This window comes from Notothenia rossii (genome assembly GCF_949606895.1).
Source record: "Notothenia rossii genome assembly, chromosome: 6".
Taxonomy (NCBI): domain Eukaryota; kingdom Metazoa; phylum Chordata; class Actinopteri; order Perciformes; family Nototheniidae; genus Notothenia; species Notothenia rossii.
The window spans coordinates 60,598,712-60,620,679 of NC_136909.1; the positions used below are offsets into that span (position 1 = coordinate 60,598,712).

A 21,968-nucleotide genomic window follows, 5' to 3' on the forward strand; every position below is an offset into this window, starting at 1 on the left:
TGGCTTGATTTTGTTCTCAGCAAGGGACTTTGACAGAGTATTTCTCAAAAAATACACAGTAAAAGTACTTAGTAGTAGGCTAATGCAAAGTCAAACAGTATCAATTTCATTAAGAACTAATGGTAAAATTATATTTGTATCCCTCATCAAAGATAGCAGAAAAACATGCATTATGTTGTAGCCAGTAGTCGAGTTGAGGGGGGATGGGGGGGGATGGCATCCCCCTTAGGTATTAAAATGGTCAAAACCATCCCCCTTATGAAACGGCCATCCCCCCTTCCCATCCCCTGTTATTTGATCAATTAATGTGGAAATATTGGCAATGTTTAATTTTCAACATTCTACATTTTATATGTGCACGTCACGTGCCCCTCGTCCACATTATTTTAGCCGCTAAAATACTGTTGACGAGGGGCTCGTGCACATATCACGATCACGAAATTGATGTCAAGTCAGTCAGCGTCAACGATAGCAGCGCAGCCTGTGCAAGCATCATGGCCAGTAAGCGACAAGGACAGCTTGACCTGAGGGAATACTTCGGCTTTAAGAGGACAAAAAGTACCACTGAAGGTAAGTCAAGAATACTTTTGATATGTCACCAAATGTGTAATCTCTGGACAGAGGCGATAACAACAGAGTTATAGTTTGGGAGCTTACGTTTTTTTTTTGTTAACTAGCCTAACGCCAGGCAGCTAGTACTAGCTGCTATAGTAACCAACGTCAGGTTAGACCTTTCTTATATTCACAAAGTTAATGTCAGATTTGATTTCTTTTTCACATGGAATATCTCGCAGGGTTTCCCACAGCTCTTTACTGCTTAGGCGACCGCCTAAGCAACACACTTAACTAGCCTAGACATGTTCAGTCGGGGAAAAAAATTAAATGTAATTTAGGATGAGGCAGAGCAAGCTAGTGTACAAGCAGAGACGACAGGGGCAGAAGAACACAGAGAAGAACAGGTGTCGTTGACGGTTCCTGAAACAGCCGGTGAAGTTCAGTTAAGGATGGTAGATAGTCCAAGTTTGGGATTCTTCAGTATGAAAACTGGTTCCGAAAGAACCCATTTGAATTAAGGTTCCTGGAGGATCTTTAGGCTGATTTTGTGTATCAATTCGATGATCATGTATCCACTAGTGATTTAAGCACTTTGTTTGATAAGCTTTCCATTCATTTTAGTGAGATCATATAATATAAATTAAGTGTGAAAATTGCACCTTTAGTCACTGTGAGCGACCAAAATGTATTACTTAAAAAGCTTTAAATGTGATGCATGCCTCCGAATCGTGTGATAGCGGCTTCTGGTGGTTGAATGTCATCGCTCTTATTTTATATGAAAAAAAAACACAACTTGACAGTAGGCCTACTTCACTGTCTGCTCATTCTAACAAAACCATAATGCCGTTGTTTTCTTCATATAGAGGATAATCATGGCGAGGAAGCAGGAAGGAGAGCAGAGGAGACTAGAGCTGGAGAAGGAACAGGTTTGATATTTCTAAATAGACACTTTTCTTTTTCGAAGAGGGGGAAATGTAGCTAATCCTACCAAGGGGGGGTTTTAACAGATTTTATGTTTTTGTGGTAGAAAAAAGAAGAGAGGAGGAGGCAGAAGCAGAGGAGCCTAGAGCTGCAGAAGGAACAGGTTTGATAATTCTAAATAGACACTTTTCTTTTTCGAAGAGGGGAAATGTATCTTACCAAGTGGGGTTTTAACATAGATTTTATGTTTTTGTGGTAGAAAAAAGAAGAGAGGAGGAGGCAGAAGCAGAGGAGCCTAGAGCTGGAGAAGGAACAGGTTTGATAATTCTAAATAGACACTTTTCTTTTTCGAAGAGGGGAAATGTATCTTACCAAGTGGGGTTTTAACATAGATTTTATGTTTTTGTGGTAGAAAAAAGAAGAGAGAAGGAGGCAGAAGCAGAGGAGCCTAGAGCTGGAGAAGGAACAGGTTTGATAATTCTAAATAGACACTTTTCTTTTTCGAAGAGGGGAAATGTATCTTACCAAGTGGGGTTTTAACATAGATTTTATGTTTTTGTGGTAGAAAAAAGAAGAGAGGAGGAGGCAGAAGCAGGGCGAGATAGTGTCGATGATTCTGACCAAAATAACCAGGGAGATAATGAGCAAGATATCCCTGAATGCTGGACATCTACCAAGTTCAGGGAGAAAAAAAAGTATTATCCATGGCTAATATGTCAAAGCAAAAAACTTGGCTGCCTAACCTGCCAGAAAATGAAAGTGGTTGGGCCAAGTACAGGTGGGAGCAGCCAGTTGCATATTGCTGCGGAGTGGTCCAACGTTAAGGTTACAGCCTATGGTACAAACCGAGCAGCACAGCTGCAGTCTCTTCGTAAGAAAATACACAAGCATAAAATGTCAGACTATCACCAAGCAGCTGAGAAAACCATGGAAAAAGCAAAAGAAAAGACATTGGAAACATTGACTTCTGAAATGCATAGGGATCACTTCTTAACTACTGATAGGGAATTTCGTACAGTTTACAAGATTGTGAAATCTGGAAGGCCTTTCACAGATCTACCGTCCGATATTGATCTGCAAGTCTTGAATGGACTAGACATGGGAAGAACTTTACATTCGGAATATTCCTATGCAACAATCAGCCAACACATAGCAAATGAAATGCGAAAGAGAGTAGTTGGAAAGGTCCTTCAAAGTGGAACAAAACTTTCTGTCATGATAGATGAAGCTACAACTGACAGTAAAAAATCAGTATTGATCATTTATATTAGAGCGAGCTTAGGGATGAGTGAAGAGCCCCTAACATTCTTCTTGGATCTAGTTGAGCTTTCTGCTACCAATGCAGGTGAAATCTATCAAGCTCTAATGAAAAATCTGTCACATCATGGCTTCTCTGAAGCTATTCTGAGTGAACGCTTTGTTTGCTTTGCATCAGATGGAGCTTCTGTAATGCTTGGAAGTAAAGCAGGTGTTGCAACCAAAATCGTAGAAAAGTTTCCAAACGTAATGGTGTGGCACTGCATGAACCACCGTCTTGAGCTGAGTGTTGGAGATGCTGTTGAAGAAACTGTAGGGATGAATGACTTCCAGTTTTTCTTTGACAAAGTGTACAGTCTCTATCATGCATCGGCCAAAAACCGCCGTGAGCTCACTGAATGTTGTGAGGAACTTGCTTTACAGTGTCTGAACATAGGGAGAATTCTCAGCACTAGATGGGTGGCATCCAGTTACAGGACAATTAAAGCTGTATGGCAGCAGTACCCTGCAATCCACAAGCACTTTTCCAATGCCTCAGTTGATCCTAAAAGAAGTTCAACAGAGAAATGCATGTTCAGTGGTTTAATAGATCGCCTTTCTAATGTCACCTTTGTGCACAATCTTGGAATCATGTATGATGCTTTAGAAGAGTTGTCTGAATTCTCTCTCTCTCTTCAAGACAGAAACATGACGCTCCCCAAGGCTGTAGCAATACTCAGTCGGCAGGTCCGTGTGTTGAAGTCCATGGCAGAGCAGCCTGGACCAGCGGCAGAAGTGGCTCAGACTGCAATCGGTTTGAAGCTATTCAAAGGGGTGCCACTAACAAATAATTTAAGACACAGCAGAGAAATAAACCACCAACATTTTTTTCATGCTTTGGCTGCTAAAATTGAGACAAGAATGGGATCACTGCCTGGAAAACAGAGAAGCAAAGAAGAGTACCAGAGCTTTCTTGACAATGTCAAAGTGCTGCAGCCATCAAACTGGCCAGATGTGTGTGGTGTTCGTTATGCCGAAAAGGAAATACAGGAACTCTGCTCCTTTTTCAAGCTTGATGATGGCAGACAAATTCAGAGAGGAATGAGGGAATATGTTGATATGGTGAAACTCAAAACTGTTGATGAAATGACACCACAAGCACCAGAAGAGCTAAAACCCCTCCTTCAAGCAGTGAACACACTGGTCATCTCCACAGCTGAGTGTGAGCGTGGGTTCAGTCAGATGAACATTTTAACCACAACTAGAAGCACGCTAGAGGTAAAAAGTATGTCAGCCTTGCTTTTCATCAAGTGTGTTGGCCCTCCACTACAAATGTTCAAACCAGAAGTTTATGTCAAGTCTTGGCTTCAAAGTCATAGCTTGGCTAAGGATCTGAGAGCAAGAGCCCGGAAAGTTGTCATTAAAAAACATGATTATGAAACTCTTTGGAAGATCCTATGAGATACTACAGTATAGGGGAGAATTGGGTTGGTAGCCATTGAATAAAACTGTTTATTTGTATTTGTATATCATATTATATGTATTATTTTCAGATTTTGTAAATAGTATATTTGTTTAATCCATGTTCTTGCACTTGAATTAAAATGGACTTGACTAGAGAGGATTCATGTTCAATGTTTTGTGAGGTTTTGTTTCAACATTTAATGGATGAATTCCCAGTAGATTTATAGGTATTGTGATTGTGAAGTTGAAGTTGAAGTTGCACTTGCACCCAGTGGGGAAATGTGTCCTCTGCATTTACCCTAACTATGTAGGAGCAGTGGTAGCCATGGGACCAACTCTAATTCTGAGGTGCCTTGGTCAAGATCAATGACAGGAGTATCTGACACGTAATGTATCCATAGCATGCAAGTTGTTTTACAGTAATAGAATATAATAATTATCTTTGTGCTTAAACACTAATCAAAAGGGTACAACGTTGGTCTCCCACCAAATGCGCTGTCATCAGATCAAATTAAGGGCCCTTAAGGCAGTCAGCACCAATCAACTACCCTGAATTGCAGGTTAGTTTTTGTTTTTAATCTCCGGGGGGGGGGGGGGGCATGCAGATCCACCATCCCCCCTGGCTTTTTTTTACAACTTGACCACTGGTTGTAGCCTATATGGAGGGGACTCTGACAGAGGATTACTCACAAAGTAGCTACACAGCAAAAGTACTTCATTTTATTTCTGGTAGAAGTCAAACTAGAACCGAGTCCAACAGTGTCAGTTTCCTTAAGAACTTGTGGTAAAACATATTTGTATCACTCGTCAAATATAGCAGGAATAATGAAGAGCAGCTGATTTGAAGAAAAAAAAACACGAGAAACGGGGGAGTTGACCGCAGTGCAGAATCGCTGTATAGTTTAAATCTCCAAACAATGTTGTCCATTTTAGACATTGGCTTATTATATTTACAGCCCTTAATAACATCCATTTTCTGGGCTCAATATGTGTCTTGGCCGTTTTCGTTGTGATCGCTAAATTCCCTTGTTTATAATAATCACCGGTCCTTCAGCAGGATAATGTAGCGGTTCAAAGTGTGATTTTAACAAACGAGTGCTTTTGTTTTGAAATCACTTCCGTGAGTTTCGCCCCGCCCCTCGCTCCAAGGACCATTAGACCATTAGACCATTTTGTAAGGTAAAAAGCAAAAACGCCTCTCAGACGCTCTTCCGTTTACGTGTTTAATAAAGAAAAACAATTGGACGGTAGATACACGGATTTTGTACAATGACATATATTTAATTTGTGGATTCCACAATTAGAATTTGAGATGCCAGATAAACAACCGTCAGTGGCGGCTCTAGGGTATGGCTGGGGTAGGCTACAGCCATACCAAGAAATGGCTTAGCCCCACCTTAGCCCCACTATGAACAAGTATGTTAAAGTAAGCACAGAACAAAGTAACAAAAAACTAAAATGGAATTCATTTTTTTTTTAAATATGTCGTATATTGATAGATTTTTTTTTCCTTCTCAAGAGTGTACCAGAATGTGTATTTTATGTTAGTATTTCAAAAAATGTCCTGGGGGAGTATAACATATATATCATCCGCATAACAGTGGACAGAGCACACGGTTCTGTTGCAACCGTAACTGAAAGCAATGTCAGCAAATAATAAGATGTAAGTTGTAAATGCACAAACATTTATTTCTTCAAATGTAACAACATGTAAGCTAAAATGTGAGTTTGACGAATGTTAAAAAAAAAAAAAAAACTGGTTGGTGCAAATGTACATTGAAGATCACACGCAAATTAGTAAATTGTATTTGTTTTGAAGATAAACTAGATCCACCTATAGGTTTCAACAATGAATCTTACATTTAGACATTACATTTGTATAACTTAAATTGGAGTTTTATATTTGTACGTTTTGGAGATAAACTGAAGCCACGTGGGATGCAGCAATTGTATCTATTCAGTATGAATTGAAAGTGAACTATCCCTTTAAACTTCATTTCTTTCCATTCGTTTCCTCTTTTAACGTGCAATTTGATTGGCTCTCCCCATTGCTTCTAGCCAATCAGCCGCCGCCTGCTATGGAGGAAGGAATAAATGCAAGATGGCTCCTCATATAAAAACAGTCTTCTGGGTCGCCCTCGGCGTGCTACAAAATAACTCTTTACACCTTATTAGGTTAAGATATTTATCCTCGAAGAGTTCTGAAGGGTAACTTAAGCTATAGATTGATATGCGTATGGTAATTGTCGATATTTTCTGGGAGAAGATAGTGAAGATACAGCAGGGACAACTTTGAAGCCATGAATCGGTGGTGAACTCTCTCCGCTCGGCAGACAGAGTTGGGCGGTCAGAAGCACACAGCCTGGGCCTCAGCTAGCTAGCCGTAGCGGCTAACTAGCTTATGACTTCATCCAGCTAACAACGTTACCATTATCCGCCGCGTTGGAAACGTTAAACAGCAGAAAAGGAAACGTTTTAAACTACTGGTTGCCTGTTGAATGTGGGACGTGAAAGGCCATACCATAACGGACCATGGCTGTATCAAGGTAAGAATATCTTATGCGGACTCTAGTTTTATCTATCCGACTTTCCTCACCAATTAGCTGGCTACCCTGCTAATATAGGCTAGCTTTTAATTTGTCAAAGAATGGCATGGCGACGGCCGACTAGCCATCAAAGCTAACACAGTGTAACTTATAGTGTAGTAAATATTCGTGGTACACGTTTTCAGGCTGGTCACTTAACTGGGATTAATGCTTACTGCCGGTGCATAAATGCCGGTAGAATTATTTCACAATTTGGAAATGCACGTCCTGTACTGACACACGTTAAGGATTAACTAACATAAGCATTATCGGGAAATGGGTCAACAAAATCCAATTTCCACTGGCTTCTTGTGCATAGTTGTATTGTTGGTATTCTGATCATGGAAACGTTTAGTATTAAAGTTCCCATTTTAACGCTAAAAGCGTGTCAAAATGCATGTGTTTGCAGTATGCTAAAATTAGGGACATCTTTAATCTCTCTAAACATGCTTGATAAACTTATTGTAACTTTGTTTTGATTGGCAGGTGTTTTTCTGCTGTTATTCTTATGGTGATTCCACGTGGTGTCTGTCGTCCTCTTTGCATAGCAAAGCAGACTCCTTTGGTTTAGTTTAAGTATTAGTGCTACTCTAATCCACTTTATTAATAGACTGATAATGATCTCGGTAAACATCAGGTTAATTACACAGGTTATCTTGGTCGAAAGCTAAACAATGACTGCTAGATAATGGTTTTAATAATAATAGTACTAATAATAATAGTACACTTACTTCAACTCTATTTGTTAACCTGTATTAGTATTATTTTATATTGAATAGAGATACTCTAGGTATACATATTTCACTGTTGATCTGCACATATGCACTGTTCTCTTTTGTTTATTTTTAATTAATGTGAAATGCTTTTTCTACATTCTGCTGTGAAAAAATAATTTCCCAAACTTGGATCAATAAAAGTATATCTTAAATGTTATTATCTTAATATATAATAATAAGTGTCATGATGAAAATATGATTAAATGTTTTAAATTCCATTTAATTAATTTTAGCAGAATGAACAAATGTCAGATCAGTGTACACAAAAATGAAGATAATTGATTGTGTTCATGTTAACAACCTAAAGATGGTCCTGGTAAATAAAGAAGCCAGCATTTTGTTTAAGGGATTTCCACTGTCTTAATGTGTAAGTTGACCCTATTTATTTAATGTGACCTGTCTTTAGACTTGATCGTTTGTTTATACTGCTTGACACCGGAACAACACCAGTAACCAGGAAAGCAGCCGCCCAGCAGCTTGGAGAAGTGGTCAAACTCCATCCACAGGAACTCAATAGCCTTCTGCTAAAGGTGTGTTTGATAACTGTTTCCAAACTGTCTTTCATGAGCATTCATAACATCATTTCAACCTGGCTATATTTTCCTCTTCCTTAGGTGACATATGGGAAATTCTGATCATGTATAACAGTGTCATTGTTGCTAGTAGGTCAATGAGCCATCTGTGATTTAATTATAAATACATTTTTAGTTGAAGAGGACATACTATGCTCATTTTTCGGTTCATATTAGTATGTAGTGCCTCTACTGTGACATTTTTTTTTTTGTGGCTTTCATGTTCTAAAAGCTCTTCATTTTTCTAATACATACCTCTTGTCTTCTCTCAGAGAAACTCCCTTTGGAGGTTACACAGAGATTTAAGCCTTTGCAGACCATTTACATGCAGACAACTATCGAACACACTACAGGGTAGGGAACTCCCCAAAAGCATTAAACAAATTAAATGTATTATCTGTCAACGTTCAGGTCTTGATCTACCTAAGGAGTCCTAATTGGGACACCCGAATAGCAGCAGGCCAAGCTGTAGAGGCCATTGTGAAGAATATTCCTGAGTGGGACCCGGCGCCAAGGCCCAAAGAAGGTGATCTTTTTGGTTGAATTTCAGTATATCTGAGGCATGTGTTCTTAATAGGGATGTAACGATACCAAAAACTCACGGTACGATAATATCGCGATAACAAGTCCACGGTGCGGTATTTATCGCGATATTGAATAATAAAGGGAAGAAAAAAAAAATCTGAATTTTTTTTTTTCTTTCAATAAAACATTTTTTTACTCTGAAAATGTTTCTTTATTACTTAATAAATCTGATTTTTACAGCATTTGTGTAGGATAGCAGTATTTTAAAGTGTCAAAAACAAAGTGACAGTAACCGACTGGAACAAGAAAACCAGTGTTTTTGTACCTACTGGTACTACCAAACAAAGTACCGGTTAGCATTTTCTTTATGCCACTGCATCTCACAAATAAACAAGGACATTTAATAATCAGACCCTGCAATAAAATAAATCAAGTTTCACTTTAGTTTTTCAAGTAACTCAACTCAAACTCACTAGTCACTCACTCAGCATCATCAAACAGGTTTTTAGGAATATGAGAATGTCCACATTTCCAGGTATTTATAAGCAGGCGTGTTTGGGCATTTACAATATCTCCTGCTCTGGAAAAAACTCTCTCGCTTATTACTGATGTTGCTGGGACACCAGTGGTCGCGTTAACCGAATATTTTATTTAACAATGACGGAAAAATCTGAAAGCAGTCTGTCATTTTGACAGATTAGAACAGATCAATACATGTCTGGGAGGTTTTGCTTTACGCTGTGCGCGTCCCGCGAGGTGCATGCACACAAGCCCCCCCCCCCCCCCCCCCCCCCCCCGTTGACAGTTCACGAGCGTGCTCTATCGTGAACTGTTTAGACCCGACGGGTAATAAGGGATTATGACGGATATTTTACGATCCTGTCTGTCAAAATGACGGACAGCGAAAAAGTCTAACGCCAGGCTTATTGACATGGCGAGATATAAATATATGGTTGGTACTTGTCAATGTCTCTAGGTGTGTAAATGTAGCCCTGTAAATATGATGTCCTTTTGTGTTATCTGTTTTGTTTTCAGGTTTTATTTTGTCAGTCTCACGACGGTATTGGGAAGTTTATTTACCGCGATATTCGGTATATCGTTACATCCCTAGTTCTTAACCAAACACTGCATGCACTATTGTTTACCTTTTGGTTCAGTTACAATACATGTGATCCATTAATCAGTTGTGTGATTTGTATTGATTTTTTAACCTGATAGTTAAAAGATGTTACAGGAATAACTGACTCACAAATATTAACGTAGCATTTCTTTGTCTGCTACATTTTGATAAAAGAATACTGACCTGATCAAGGGTCTCAAACAGATTTCATAAAACATTCTTAAATATGTGCAAATGACAGTACCTTCAGATCCATCCAATGAGTATACTATTTGATAAAAGTGAAGTATTTTTTTTAACCTCCGATTCATTAACTCTTAAGCCCCAAGCCTGTTTTTCAGGTTTCAGGCTCTAAAAGGACATTCCCAGAACAAATGACCATATCTTCCCTTCTAAAAGGCTTAAATTAATAATCTTTTTTTCTCAAAGTAATGATAAACTTGTGAGTTGGATGTAGAAAATTCAGAATCAATATAGATGTTTTTTATTTTAAAGAAAATTCAGATTGAACATGGTAACAAACTGTAAATGATAGTTTCCGTCCAAAAAATATGTTGTACTTATAGTGAAAACTAACCTTGGATGATGGGTAAGTAGACTAAAAGCTTTAGGAATCCAAAGTACAACATATGAGTACCCTGTATCAAGATTGATGCAAAACAAGTGATATTTGACCTTTTTAGACAGATTTAGCAAAAAACCCTCTTCTGGGGCCATTTGGGTGGATTTTCCTTATCTCTGGCCCCCCTTGCTCGATTTTGACATGTGACATCTCTTTCTGACCGTTAGAGCCAATAGAATCCAAGGGAAATCGTCCCGCACACAAAAAAAAGGTTGCGTCTTAGCGCATTCAATCTTGCTACAGAACGTAAGAATGGCCTTCTCTACTATTTGAAAACGGAATTGAAGTTTTATTGCTTATAGATTATCAGAACATTTCAAAGGGGACACAGCCACATTGGATATTAACCTATGGATTAACTACAGCATCGTTTTTATCGTTTTAATGCCATTGTAGACCAGCTTTGACCAGACAAAACCAAGGTAAGCCATGTTAGCGTTTTAGGCTGATGTACGTTTTTGTTGATAACGTCGCGAGTTTGTATCTTTCAGTGTTGAGGTGGGCACCGTTAGATTCTGTGTCTTTACGATCATAAACAATGTGTTGGATGTGCGGCTCGGATAAGTAATAAGGGAGCTAGGAGTGATTCGGTTAGCATTTTTTGCTCGGGGTAATTCAGAGGGTCATTGTTAGCATTTTTAGTTTTCTTTTTTTTTTTCAAGAAAAAAAATGAAAGATCAGTTAAATGAGTTTTTCCCCGTTATATGGATATAAAATATTCATAGTTTTATTAAATATTAAGGTTCCTGAGACGTTGTTTCCTGCAAATGCCGCAATTTCGGCCCTGGAACCGGGTCCGTGGGGCTTAAGAGGTTTTAAGATGTAAAATTGAGAAAGGTCCAGTGTTTGATACTTTTTTTCCATCTCTCTTGTAGAGTCTTGTGAAGACTTGTCTCCGGAGGACTCCTCTTGTGACCGCTTGAGTTTCTACCACTTTGACATCTCCCGCCTCCTCAAACACGGAGCGTCTCTGCTGGGATCTGCGGGGGCGGAGTTTGAGCTGCAGGAGGACAAAAATGGTTTGTAGTAATTCATCATTGCTTGTTTTTTAATTTGAAAAACCTCCACACTGTGGAAAGGATAAGTGACTAATTTGAACCGTTAATACAAGATAAAGGCCACTGGACAGCCTCACACAAACCAGCTCAAGTGCGCTAGAATTTGAAAGTACACAACCGTGAAAAACAGACTTCCTTACAGAGCCCCTCCTCCAACACACACGAACCAATGAGGGCACGAGATAAGTTTGTGCACAAGATGGAAGGCTGACAGGCAGGTAGGCCATCCAGTTATCTGCCGCGGGCCGAGGCAGATAACTGGACGTGCTTTTTACAGCGCCACGGCTTCCACAGATGAAATATTTGTATATATTTATTGTCATAGCATTTAATGTATTCATTGCTATCGGGATGTTAAGAGCATTCCATGGAATATAACAAAGTGTTTCTGAAAAGAATTACCTACCCCACCTTTAATGTCTTTGCTTTATTTATTGTTATCTATGTACCATGAAATATTTTATACCTCATGGCAGTTAGGAGTGTGTGTATATGCGATTTCTGTGTACGAGTCTGAATTAAACACAGATTTTAAGCACATTTTTAATGGTGGGTGTCGTATAATCTCTAAAGTAGTGTATATTCAAATTAATCAAACATTAAAAAAAGTACCATACTGTTCTTGAATTTCCTTTTGCTGATAGCATTTGTCAGCCAGCTTCCCTACTGCCCAAAATGAACCATAATCAGCACTCCTCCACATCTACCATGTACTTGTTCTGACATCCAGTTTTCTTTTTCTCAGCTGAGATGGACCCTAAGGAGCGTCTGGCCCGCCAGAGAAAGCTCCTTCAGAAGAAGTTGGGTATGGACATTGGTGCGGCAATCGGCATGGACACAGAGGAGCTGTTCAACGACGAGGACCTCGACGACAGCTGCCAGCCCAGTGAGCTCAGAGCGCAAGGAAGCAAAACCACAGCTGGATCCAGCTGTCACAACCATGTGGTGTGTCTCATTCAACATTTAAAGAATTTACTGTCACATGCACAATAGCTACAGCATTGTTTTAAAATTCTAAAGTCCCAGGTTCCTCCAACAATGCAACATGCAAAAATAGAAATGTAATAGAGAAGAAATGGGTAAACTTTATACATGTCAGTGTTTCCCCTAGGATGGAGTCATAGCAGCGGTGCTAAGGCACGTGGGTCCAGCATAGTGTGAGTGCGGAGCACGTGGAATTTTTTAATGTGTGCACGTGCGAAGTGCGCCCCACCAATTTGTTTCTATGGGTCTGCCAGCACAAGAAAGGCTCTTGAGGCCTAGTACCAGGGCTGGTTCTAGTTCTAGAGTAATGACATAGAGTAATATACGTCAAAATGATTTCAAATGTATTCAATATTGTATGAACATGTTTGAATTGGGGAGTGGACGTCTCATCCTCTAGGGGGGTCCGGGGGTATGCCCCCCCCGAGAAGATTTTTTTGAACATTTTAAAGTAAAATGCTTCAATCTGGTGCACTTTGAGCACACAATTACTAGAGACCTGATCTAGGGGGTACAACTCTAAACACCCATATGAAAAAGATTGGTTTACATTTTAATAATCAAATAAGTATGTGAACATAACCAATAACCTACCATAGCCAATAACAAATACTTGTAACTTATTTTAGTTTTGTTGTTCATTCATATCTTATTTTACCAAGTTAACATTTATTTATGCATATTTTTATCCAACTTCAAACGATATTTTTGGTTTACTGTCGTATACATTGAAATTATTTCAAACCTGTTTTTATTTATCCTAATAAGTATAAAGGAGTGCCTTGGAAATATGTGTTTACACAATTTGGGTTCAAAACGTTTGAGACCCACTGAGATAATTTGGACTAAAATTAACTATCTAAATACTCAGAGTCCTTTACCTTACTGAGCCTCTCAGTCTGACAGGAGAGCTCTCCTCCGCCCTGGTTGTAGAAACATCTACTTCTTATATCCGTTAGCGCAGCTAGCACCAGATTCTAATAATAACAGCGCCGGTACCGGTGCGCCCTCTCTCTCTCCTTCGCTCGCTCTCTCGCTCCCACGCTCGCACTTTGGCTGTGAGCTGCGGGCGCCTGATAAGCCAACATCCCCCACTTTCATCACTTACAGCGCCCATCGTACAGGGCAAATGAAAAGTGTAACCGCGGTGAAAAGGGTTTTACATTTACTTAATTATGAATGTTGTTACATCAAGGCTGAAAATTAGGATGAGCGCCAACGGTCAAAACGTTTTTTCCCCTCCCAGAGCTACCAGCTCTCCAGCCTCCACAGATCTGGCGCCCAATGCCAAAAATCGGCCCTGCCTAGTACATAGAGTGGCAATGTCTCAAGATTTAGCAAAAATACACCTTTATTGAACATACAGTAACACAAATACTACAAATTCAAATAACAAACAATCAAAAATGAAAAAGGGTTGCCACTTATTATTATTTTAATAAAAAAGTTTTTAAAAAAAGAATCCTTTTTTTTTTTTTTTGGTACCTGGCTGGCGCCCCCTAGCAGCGGCGCGCATATTTCAGCAGCGGCGCTGCGCCGCCACTATTTGTATATAGGGGAAACACTGCATGTTATATAGAATTAGATCAAATAAAATAAGTGCTGGATAAAATGCTGCCTATTGGTATAATACAGGGGTCACCAACCTTCTCGAGACGAGAGCTACCTGAAGAATAACTGACTCCATGGCGGCTAATTGTTCGATATCATCTTTCTGAAGATTATACATTTGCAGTTTTCCTTTTAAATAATGAATATTATGTATTTTTTATTTGCTACATATAAGAACATTATTTGTACGTATTATTGTTTCCCATGGGTGTTACTTTGTTTTGATATATATATATATATATATATATATACATACACACACAGATTAATTAGACAACACTAGGACAACTTCTCACCTCCCTTTGGTTTGTTGTTTATGAAATTCTGGATTCTTATGGGATTGCAACTATGTGGTTTGAATCCTTAGATGAATAGATGCCTATTTAGAGTATAATCCTGTTTGAAATTAACTTTAGACTACATTAGATACATTTTTATTTATTAATGTCTGACTCCGAGAAAGTGGGAAAAAAACGGTATAATTCCCCAAAAGTGCTTTATCTCTTAACAGAAACCAAACCACATGACACATTAAAGCTATTCATTGATCTGCTTTTGGTGATTTAATAGATTCACTATTATTCATGGAACCTCCCCTCCCCTGCCTCCCACTCTAATCTAATTGTCTGTGATGCATGTGGTAGGTGCAGTTGTGCAGAGTATGGTGCTTCATACAGCAGAAATCCTTACACCATGAAAAATAATCAAAATGATTTGGGAATGAGAATATAGTGAGCCTCTGCAAACTGATGCTGTTTGAGCGTGGGAGGGTAGATTTATCAAAGTGATGCAGCAATTAAAAGACGTGTGGTGCTTTGAGCCTGTAAATAAATATGAAATGATTTTTGCAGTAGTCTTTATGTTCATCGTTTTGCACCTTAAGATGTGTGTTTAAATCTTGAAATGAATAATCAACTAGTGTTTTTAATTCATTCAGGCTGCTGACTTGATTGACTCAGAGTTTAGGCCAGGCATGAGCAATCGCCAGAAAAATAAGGCTAAGAGGATGGCCAAGCTCGTGGCCAAACACAGATCTAGAGACATGGATCCCAGTGAAAAGAGGTGAGATCACCAACACCTGCTAACTGCTAGCTCTCTTTATTTACATTAGCAATTGATCTGTGGATTATTCTCCCGATTGGTTCTATAAAAATGTCATGGTTTTCAAAATCTGAAGTAATATCTTCTAATTTAATGTTTAAATGTATCTTTTTGCACTAGCGAATGAAAGGATTCAAATGTAACGGTTGAGGTTACTGTAACTTAAAATACTTTTTGGCCATTGTTAAATAATTCATTTACAAATTAGGAACCTTCTCCAGAAATATCTAATAGGATCAAATGAGAACGGGTTGAAACATGCAACTGTTTTGCAGCAGCATAATGTTATATGTAAAGTTTGATTGATTATAATAACATGTTTGACTTTTATCTCCCAACTCTTTTAGTAACGACAGTTTTGAGGGCGAACCCGATGAGAAACGCCGGAAAACCACCAATGTAGTTATTGACCAACCGGCAACAGAAGACAAAATCGACAACGTTTCAGATAACTCGGGTCTTTTAGAGGAGGTAAGGAAATAAAAAGCAATACATTAACTCATTGATGTGAAGTCCTGATGATGTCAGAGATGCCTTATTGTTTTGTCTTAAGATACAGGAGTGGCCTCTGGAGAGCTTCTGTGAGGAGCTCTGCAACGACCTCTTCAATCCTTCATGGGAGGTAAAAACAAAGCACTTCAAATAAATTTGAGCTGATTGTGCATATAAAAACATGAGAAGGAGGCTTGACTAGAACGCTCAATCTACGACTCAGATGTTAACAAGAGGTTACCAACAAAACTAAAACTTGCTCCTTTTTCTGTGACCAGTGCAGAATGAATGTAAATTGTTTTGTTTACAGATCCGCCATGGTGCTGGCACAGGTCTTAGAGAAATCCTCAAGTCCCAAGGTGCTGGTGGGGGGAAGCTGGTGGGAAGCACTGCAGAGCAGGTATGTCTTACTCTTCTCTTCAGGTTTTTTAAAATAATACTGTGACAATGAAACATGGCACTAACTGTCTGCTGTTCTGATCCAGATGTTGCGGCAGCATCAGGAGTGGATAGAGGACCTGGTCATCCGGCTGCTCTGCGTCTTTGCTCTGGACCGCTTTGGAGATTTTGTATCTGATGAGGTGGGTAATATCGATTTTTACTAGATGTATTTAGGCTTGTTATAACTGCATGTGCTTGAATATATCCTCAACTTTAATTACGAATTGTCACGTAATCTTATTAAGTTGCTGGCATGAGATTTGGTTTGGGGTGTTGCGCTCTCCACAAATGTAGACCACTCTGGGTGAGTGTGTGACAGATTTTATTTGGATAGAAACGGGGAAAGAGAGCCTGGAGGAAAAACGTACAATCATACTTGCCAACCTTGAGACCTCAGAAATCGGGAGCATTTCAAGACCACCGCGGGGGGGGGGGGGGGGGGGTGCTAGTGGGTCGCAGTATTAGATTAACGTTAACATGCTTATTGTAGTTGTAAGTGCACTGTCTTGATGGAGCATATGTGTGGGCTGGACCTGTATTTTACAGGAAAGGAGTGAGCAGAGGGTCGAGTTGTCGATTATTGTTCTTTTTTTTGTGACTATCTGCCTCACCCTCTCAATGGGGTAGCTGTATTAAAGTCAGAGTGGAAACAGTCGTGAGTAAATCTGCGAAGTACCAGAGTGAGATAAAACGTGTTGTGAAGCTGCCGGATAGCCCATATCCCCCTTTTTAACTGCATCTATAAATAAAGACACTCTCTGGCCCAAAAAATACCCACTGCAGTCAAGCCAACCTCCACTTTGATCAATCGATAAAATAGTCCTCTTGTTGTTGTTTGGCAGGTTCTTATTTATTTAGGCATTACTTTAAGGGCGTGTAAGATCTACATTTAAGATAAGAACAAATAGTAATCTACATTCCTTCATAAGGTCAGGCTGTCAATAATACAAAAATTAATAAATATGAAATATCAATGCACAAATTATGATTTAAAAATACATTGTTACTGCCTACAATTTTATCTCATTAATAATTCTAAAGTTCGACTTATTATTCAGACAAAAACAATTTATTTTCAAATGACAAAATGGTTATTTTGTTAATGTTGTAAAATGTAATGTTATACTGTGCAGTGTTCCCCCTAGGTTTACTACTTTGAGGGGGTGCTGCCTGAGCGGGGGGGTGGTGGTGTCATTGGGATCTATATTTTTCATAAATCCTCTGGAGCAGAGAGAGGAGCTGTGGATTGTTATTGATTAGTGCATAAGTGTTTCTTAGGGTCAAAAACAATAAACGCACAACTTAAAATGAAAGCGTTTAGTTTATTTAATAAAAGGGCACATGTACAATGTGAAAAGTGACAGTAGATATAGATGTGTTGCAATTTGGTTCCAAATAAATAAATAAAAAGATTATAATTATTTATTTTTTTAAACACCTTGAATTTCAGGGGGGGTGCGGGGCTCCGTTGGCGGGGCTCCGTTGGCGGGGCTCCGTTGGCGGGGCTCCGTTGGCGGGGCGCAGCGCCCCTCCAAGACAATGGTAGGGGAAACACTGCTGTGAAAATATTGTATGTTGAGGGTATAACACACTTTATTGAAATAAAACTCTCTATTGAACCTAAACATGACACTTTTACGTAGGCATATCAGTGTAACAAATATGTTATCGAATAGGCATCGTACTATACCCCCACCATCCAAATATATTAACAAGCTCAATGCAGTTAAAAAAAACGCAGTTAAAAAAAAACCAACCTCTATGTCTCCCTCCAGGTGGTGGCTCCTGTCCGGGAGACGTGTGCCCAGGCCCTCGGTGTGGCCCTCCGGCACATGAGTGAAACGGGTGTTTCCATGATAGTGGACGTGCTGCTGAAGCTGTTAAAAGAAGACCAGTGGGAGGTCCGTCATGGAGGCCTGCTCGGGATCAAGTACGCCCTGGCTGTCCGAAAGGTACCACCCCACCCGTTCTGTGTGTATTTATCATATATAGGCATAGCAGGGTTCTACAATGTTTTTGATAGGAGTGCCATATGGTCATCAATGTAGATGTGGGGTATGAGGCATATACTGTATGTATGGATGGAAACCTTTTATTTTATTTTATTGGATATGTTTAGAAATGTCAGTGTAACGATCATTTCTTCTCACCCTGTTTTCTCAGGACCTGATCTCCGTTTTGCTGCCCCGGGTGCTCGCTGCCATCACTGAAGGCCTGCAGGACCTGGATGATGACGTCAGGGCCGTGGCCGCCTCCGCCCTCATCCCTGTGGTGGAAGGCTTGGTACAGCAGCTGCCTAATGAGGTGGGGATGCAATCATACTTGCCAACCTTGAGACCTCAGAAATCGGGAGCATTTCAAGACCACCGCGGGGGGGGGGGGGGGGGGGTGCTAGTGGGTCGCAGTATTAGATTAACGTTAACATGCTTATTGTAGTTGTAAGTGCACTGTCTTGATGGAGCATATGTGTGGGCTGGACCTGTATTTTACAGGAAAGGAGTGAGCAGAGGGTCGAGTTGTCGATTATTGTTCTTTTTTTTGTGACTATCTGCCTCACCCTCTCAATGGTGTAGCTGTATTAAAGTCAGAGTGGAAACAGTCGTGAGTAAATCTGATTTGGTCAGAAATCGGGAGAAATATGACCCCGGGAGAGGGCAATGAAATCGGGAGTCTCCCGCGAAAATCAGGAGGGTTGGCAAGTATGGATGCAATACAGTTTCACAGAAATGAGTCCTGAAACCCGGAAATTAGCATTTTACCACTTCTGGTTCCTTCACCTCGACGTCAAAGGTTTTTGGAAAGAGCTTTCGGTTGGATGCCTGAAATAAGGTCTGTAGTTACGAAAGCTTAATAGATTGTCACGTTTGTTTCTATGAGACAAAATATGTCAGTAAACACCTTGCTTGTAAATGTTGTTAACAGTCTAACTGTAGCTTTTTACTTCTGGCGATTGCATACACAATCGTAAATATGTAGAGATTTTCTTGCTGAACTAAACGTGTAAGTATCAAAAAACTTGATCGCTGCACCACTCAATAGTACAGATTTTTTTTTTTTAACTATCTTCCTCACGTTTCAGCTTGTCTTTCATCTGTACCATTTTACGCATTAATCCTCATTTTGCAGGTCCTAGTTAATTGTGTCTCTCTCAGGTGCCCTTCATTGTGAACACACTATGGGATGCTCTTTTGGACTTGGATGACCTCACTTCGTCCACAAACAGCATCATGACGTTGCTGTCCTTGCTCCTCACCTATCCGAGGGTCCGCCAGTGCAGGTCAGTCTCACGGACGCTCACAAAAAAAAAGGCTACCGACTTGACAGCAGCTGAAAAGCATCGGAAAAACAGTTCTTAACTTTAAAACTGCTTCATCAAGGTTCCCGCGGGCTCTTAAAAAGTCTTAAATTTGATAATCTGAATGTAAGGCCTTAAAAAGGTCTTAAATATGACCAAAAAAATAAGAAAGGTCTTAAATATGATTTAGAAGGTCTTAAATTTGATTTGAAAGGTACTTCTGTGTTGCGATAGCGTCTAAATGTGTTCTGGGGGAAATGTCCGGGCTGCAAAGTAACCAGTACGGTAAGAGCCTTTCAGTTCCCCCCAACAATTTGTTTTGAAATAAATCAACATGGAACCAGTAATCACTAACTTTCTTTCCCCCGGCCCCTTATTGGAGAACACCCAGCTAGTAACCTAGCAACCAAGCTTCAGCTAGCGGCAGTGACAAACTCATGTATCTTCAAATCTACTTACAAATACATTTGGGGAAGTGTAAGTTCAATCGTCTTTGGTTGGAAAAAATCAAATGTAGTACTTGGTTGAAACCAGTGGAGGGAATGTGTTTGAAGCCCGCTGCACCTCTTACAAAAATAAATGTGCGTTTGTGTTGCTAATGTAGCATTAGCTAGTGCAGCGTTAGCTAGTGCAGCGTTAGCTAGTGCAGCAGCTCCCGCAACAACACCGGGGGACCTCCGGGCGACGTCAACCCTAAACGCGGAGGTGCTGTAGACGCTAAATACCGTAGCTAAACACCATCATACAACAGCTCTGAATATAGCTCTTGTCTCTCACTCTCTCACACACACACACACACACACACACACACACACACACACACACACACACACACACACACACACACACACACACACACACACGATTATTTTGGTCAATAATTGATATCACGATTATTACATTTGATTATTAATTGACTTTGAAAACATCCATTTATTGAACTTTAAAACAAATAATAATTTGAACAGTATATTTTTAACTGTTGATTACCCTGAACGTATACTTCAACTGAAAAACCAATACAAAAATAAATTAAATAAATGATGTATTTAAATAAATAATATCCAAATAAATACCAATAAAAAGATCAACAAATATTTTGGAGCGCACTTCCACTACTAAACATATATAAATAAAAACAAATTAGACTAAAATTAATCAGATCAAATATGTTCCAGTGCACTGTCACGACCTAGCAAAGCTAAATCGTTTTTTTGATGTTTTCGTAATTGCGATTAAAATACGATAAATTGCACGACCCACACACACACACACACACACACACAGTTGTGTACTGTTATGCTGTTATGTTCAGTCATTATTCTTATGTTGAACATGAATACATTTACTTTGTAAGTAATTATGGGACGCATTTCTTCTTTCATAGCAATTTTCCTTCATACTTTCTTGCTGTGAAATAGGTCTTAAATTCTATTCAAAGTGGTCTTAAAAAGGTCTTAAAAGGTCTTAAATTTGAGTTGGCGAAACCTGCAGGAACCCTGTTCATGTAGTGTTCATCATTAGTCACTGCTTCCATTGGGTTTGGAGTAGAGGAGACCTAAGTAGATGGTTTGGCTCTTGGTTAAAAACCTCAAACGATAGAGGAATCCCAACTGACTGCGATTACAGCAAGGGCAGTGATGGACTACCATGAACCAACACTGACGAGGCCACCACATTTGAAGTATTTTGTTATTGTTAAGACTCCTTGTGGCGGCATTATTTACTATTTTATTCCATTTTCCTTTTTCTTTTTAACAATGCATACCTTGTTTTGTTTTTTTTTTAGCTGGGTTTTTTTATACTCTAAAAGGCTGATCTTGTATTTATATTGACACACTTTCTCATCCACTCCCAGCATGCAGCAGTCACTAACAATCCTTGTCCCCCGGGTTTGGCCCTTCTTGAGACACACCATATCATCAGTCAGACGGGCGGCGCTGGAAACCCTTTTCACGCTGCTGTCAAAAGCTGACGAGGTAAATATGACAGAGCAGTTAGATATTAGTTTGACAAAGTACTTGTCAATCAGAAATACATAAAGGGCAATGTTTGGTACAAAGCATGTTTTGCTTTACGTTCTTCAGAGCTGTGCGATGTGGATCAATCCTATCCTACAAGATATGCTGCGGCACATGTTCCAGTCCTGCATACTGGAGAGCAATGAGGAAATCCTGGAGCTCATTCAAAAGGTTTGTTGCATCACACTAAGTTTGATTTTTGGAAACATTGCATTAATCTATCAAATTCCCATCGTAAGGGATATTTTTTCTCTACACTTGGACAAGTCTCACTTTTTTTCTTCTTGTTTCCGGAAGTCCTTTTTCTGCTTTTGTATGGATTAAGCCTTAATTTGTGTGATGTCTGTGTGCAGGTGTGGATGGAGCTGCTGTCTCAGGCCCCGCATCAGTTCGTGGTGGCAGCCAGCTGTCCCTGGATGGGCGCCTGGCTCTGTCTCATGATGCAGGCTTCACAAATTCCCATAGACGTCAACATGCTGCTGGAAGTGAAGGCCCGCTCTAAGGTTGTACGCTTTAATCATGGCTAAATAAAAAAAAAAATAGTTTCTTGGTCTACTTCTGTATTTATTGTGTATGCAGTATTATAATA

The 21,968-nt window shown here is 39.6% G+C and overlaps 1 protein-coding gene across 2 annotated transcripts in view; it reads left to right on the forward strand.

Annotated features, from left to right (window-relative positions):
* The first annotated feature begins 6,281 nt into the window (after positions 1-6,281).
* The window catches only part of btaf1 (BTAF1 RNA polymerase II, B-TFIID transcription factor-associated), a 56,116-nt gene continuing 40,429 nt past the window's right edge, over positions 6,282-21,968 (forward strand). The window contains exons 1-16 of one of the 2 annotated variants that reach the window (XM_079688591.1): positions 6,282-6,722; positions 7,944-8,067; positions 8,521-8,635; positions 11,252-11,395; positions 12,180-12,379; positions 14,967-15,091; positions 15,478-15,601; positions 15,684-15,752; positions 15,933-16,022; positions 16,108-16,203; positions 17,839-18,015; positions 18,227-18,367; positions 19,216-19,340; positions 21,217-21,337; positions 21,446-21,550; positions 21,733-21,882. In XM_079688591.1, the coding sequence (XP_079544717.1) occupies positions 6,709-6,722; positions 7,944-8,067; positions 8,521-8,635; positions 11,252-11,395; positions 12,180-12,379; positions 14,967-15,091; positions 15,478-15,601; positions 15,684-15,752; positions 15,933-16,022; positions 16,108-16,203; positions 17,839-18,015; positions 18,227-18,367; positions 19,216-19,340; positions 21,217-21,337; positions 21,446-21,550; positions 21,733-21,882 (1,920 nt within the window). In that variant the 5' untranslated portion in view covers positions 6,282-6,708. The remainder of the gene's footprint in view (positions 6,723-7,943; positions 8,068-8,520; positions 8,636-11,251; positions 11,396-12,179; positions 12,380-14,966; positions 15,092-15,477; positions 15,602-15,683; positions 15,753-15,932; positions 16,023-16,107; positions 16,204-17,838; positions 18,016-18,226; positions 18,368-19,215; positions 19,341-21,216; positions 21,338-21,445; positions 21,551-21,732; positions 21,883-21,968) is intronic. The other variant, XM_079688592.1, reaches the window with a different exon arrangement.